This window comes from Pterocles gutturalis, unplaced genomic scaffold (genome assembly GCF_000699245.1).
Source record: "Pterocles gutturalis isolate BGI_N339 unplaced genomic scaffold, ASM69924v1 scaffold177, whole genome shotgun sequence".
Taxonomy (NCBI): Eukaryota; Metazoa; Chordata; class Aves; order Pterocliformes; family Pteroclidae; genus Pterocles; species Pterocles gutturalis.
The window spans coordinates 1-2747 of NW_010112264.1; the positions used below are offsets into that span (position 1 = coordinate 1).

Below are 2747 nucleotides of genomic sequence, written 5' to 3' on the forward strand. Positions count from 1 at the left end.
AAGGTTTGCGCTTGTGTCACGGCACACAGTACCGCTCCGCCAAAACATGGTTCTCTATTAAAAGTGCTCGAATTTGTCTGCACACCTGACAAAGCATCGCTGCTGGCCAGAGAGTGCTCCCCAGGACGTACCTGTCAGCTGCGGATGGCTCCGATGTGCTGCAGTATTCTGGGGAGGTTCCTGCGCAGGGATATCAGGTCGCGCAATCCCCCGATGCATTCTGTTCCAAAGAACACGCAGGGGACCTGAGGAAAACAGGTTACGGATTAATGGTTAGAGCCAGGGCAGCAAGCGAGCAGCTCCAAGTGCCCAGACATGCGGCAGGTACGGACCCTGCGTGTACCCGGGGCAGTTCTGCAAGGACCAAGGGATCTCACCGTCCTCCTGTGTGCGCCCTGGAGCATGGGACACTGGCAGGGGGATGTGCTGCTGCACACCAATGGCACCGTTACTGTCACAGTCACTGGTTGCAGCAAACCTGTGGTTCTGGCACAGCCCCTTCCCCACGTTCCCTGTTCCTGCCTTTTGTCCTCCTCCTGCTCCACAGCCCTGACCACCTGCATCCTCCTACCAGTGCTGGTCCCTTGTCCTGAATATCTCACAGGGGCCGCCTGGGTGCAAGAGGAGTGGCAACTGGTGCAGAGACAAATTTAAAAAAAAAAAAAAAAACAAACCAAAAACCAAAAAAACCCCAACAAACCCACTAATTCTTTTGAAGCAAATCTCCTCTCCTGCAGCCCAGGCACTGTTACTGACCCTCAGCATCTGGGACTTCCTCCAGGCATGCACGTGCCACTCTCAGCGAGGGAAGTGAAAGTCACTGTTGGGCTGGGAAAAAGCACCCAGCCAGAGCCAGGGGAGATGAAAAGCAACAAGCACACGGGCAGAAAAGAAATGATGGAGACGGTGATGGCTCTGGGAGTCCAGACAAGAGACACGGGCGAGAACAGGCACAAAATACCACGGGAAAAAGGAGAGCTTCTAGACAGCAGTTGGAAAAGTCTCTGCCCTGCTCCTGGGCAGCCACGGGCTGGTCTAACAGGGAGGAGGAGACCCCCACCCTGCGGAGAGACCTCCACCCCCGTGAGCTCCCGCTGCCCCCCTGGTGACCCATGTGAGCATCAGCCGTACCCCTCAGTGCCCCCTTCACTTGTGCCATGTGCCCACTGCACCCCAGGCAGGTGGCAATGGCAGCCCGGGGAGACACAGCCCCCTGGAAGCTTTCTGGGTTGTGCACCCCTTTCCCTTTCTCTCGTCACCACAGATCTCTCCATCTCACCCAGCTCATCTCCTGGTCCCAGAGTGTTCTTCTGGCTGGGATGGGCAGGGGAAAGAATGTATTCCCGGTGGGACCGGGCAAGGAGAGAGCTTTGGAGAGAGCCCAGAGGAGTTTGTTCTTCATCCTGCACGGCCTCTTGGTGAGCAAAGCTTCCCCATCCCCATAAACCTCCACAGCCCCACAGCAGCTCAGACAAACCTTCTCCTGACCCCCCCTCCCCAGCAGCTCCTGTGTCCCCACTGACACCAGTCCCGCCACTCCCCCATCCTGCTGCTGCTGGGAAATTCCCAGCTGCTCCCAGTAACCGCCTGCTCTCGGGACAAACCTTGCGCCATCCTTCTTCTGCCTGGAAACTCGCTTCCACTTTCTGTGTTTGTTCTATTTACTAATCCCATCAATCCCCCTCCTGCTGGGAAATCTGGTTCTGCTTTCAGGGTGTTGCTGCACTGCCGAAGCCGGGCAGCCTTCTCCCTCCATCCATCCCTCCCAAATTCCCCCACTGTTGGGAAATCGCTTCCACTGTCAGGATGCTGCTGCAGCTCCCAGCACTGCCCCACACGCTGCTGTGACCAGGGGACGCTCGGCCGTGGGGCTGGAGGGTTTCCAGGGGTCCACAGGGACGGCCCCCGGCTCACGGCAGAAAATTGCGACACTCAGGAATGTCCCGGCGAGCAGGGGCTGGGCAGACGTGTTGGGATGAAGAGGGGTTTCCTGAAGGGTCCAGCGCTGGAGAGGGCTGGGGCTGTGGTAAAAGGGGTTTGTTGGGAATTGGGGTGGACTCAGGGCAGCGGGGACTCTGGCAGCCCCCAGGCTGAGCTCCAGGTCGTTGGGCGCTGCGTGCTGTCCCCAAGAACTGAGCAAGAGCCTTGCACAGGCTGGTGACGCCTGGGGAGCAGCTGGGGTGTGAATGGGACCATCAAGGCCAGGCTGGATGGGGGTCTCTGAGCCCCCTGGTCTGCTGGGAGGTGTTCCTGCCCATGGGGGGTAAGTCTGGATGGGCTCCCAAGGTCCCTTTCACCCACACCCCCAAAGCACGCGATGTCTCCCCTCCAGCCCTGCCAGACCCCCTCCTGGCCTGTCCCCTTTGGGAGGGGGCCCATCCAGATGTACCCCATGTTGCCCCCCCGTTCCCCAGCTCAGGATGGGGGACAGGGGGTCAAGCAAGAAATAGGGTCCCCTCGGCCCCCCCAGAGAGCCTGGGGCTGAGCAGGGGGTCGGACACATGCCGTGGAAGGGGCTGGGCTGTGGGAGCGATGGGTGGTGGGAGCGCCAGGACACTGCCATCCCCCTGTGGGACAGACACGGGGCCACTTTCAGCCAGCACCAGCTGGCCATCCCGCTGTCTCCAGAGCAGAAGTTCGGCTCTGGATTTCTCCGGGGCTGAGTCCAGCCGTGGGTCTGGAGGTGCCGCCAGTGAAGGAAAAACCCCCAAACCCTGGGCAGAGGGACAGCGTGTCCCCAGCCTTTT

At 59.9% G+C, this 2747-nt stretch overlaps 1 protein-coding gene across 1 annotated transcript in view; it reads right to left on the reverse strand.

Moving 5' to 3' along the window:
* Positions 1-134: 134 nt before the first annotated feature.
* Positions 135-2747, reverse strand: part of LOC104462118 (glutaredoxin-1-like) — a 3063-nt gene continuing 450 nt past the window's right edge. The window contains exons 2-3 of the mRNA XM_010073950.1: positions 962-1061; positions 135-245 (exon numbers count right to left, since the gene is read on the reverse strand). Of these exons, the coding sequence (XP_010072252.1) occupies positions 135-245; positions 962-1061 (211 nt within the window). The remainder of the gene's footprint in view (positions 246-961; positions 1062-2747) is intronic.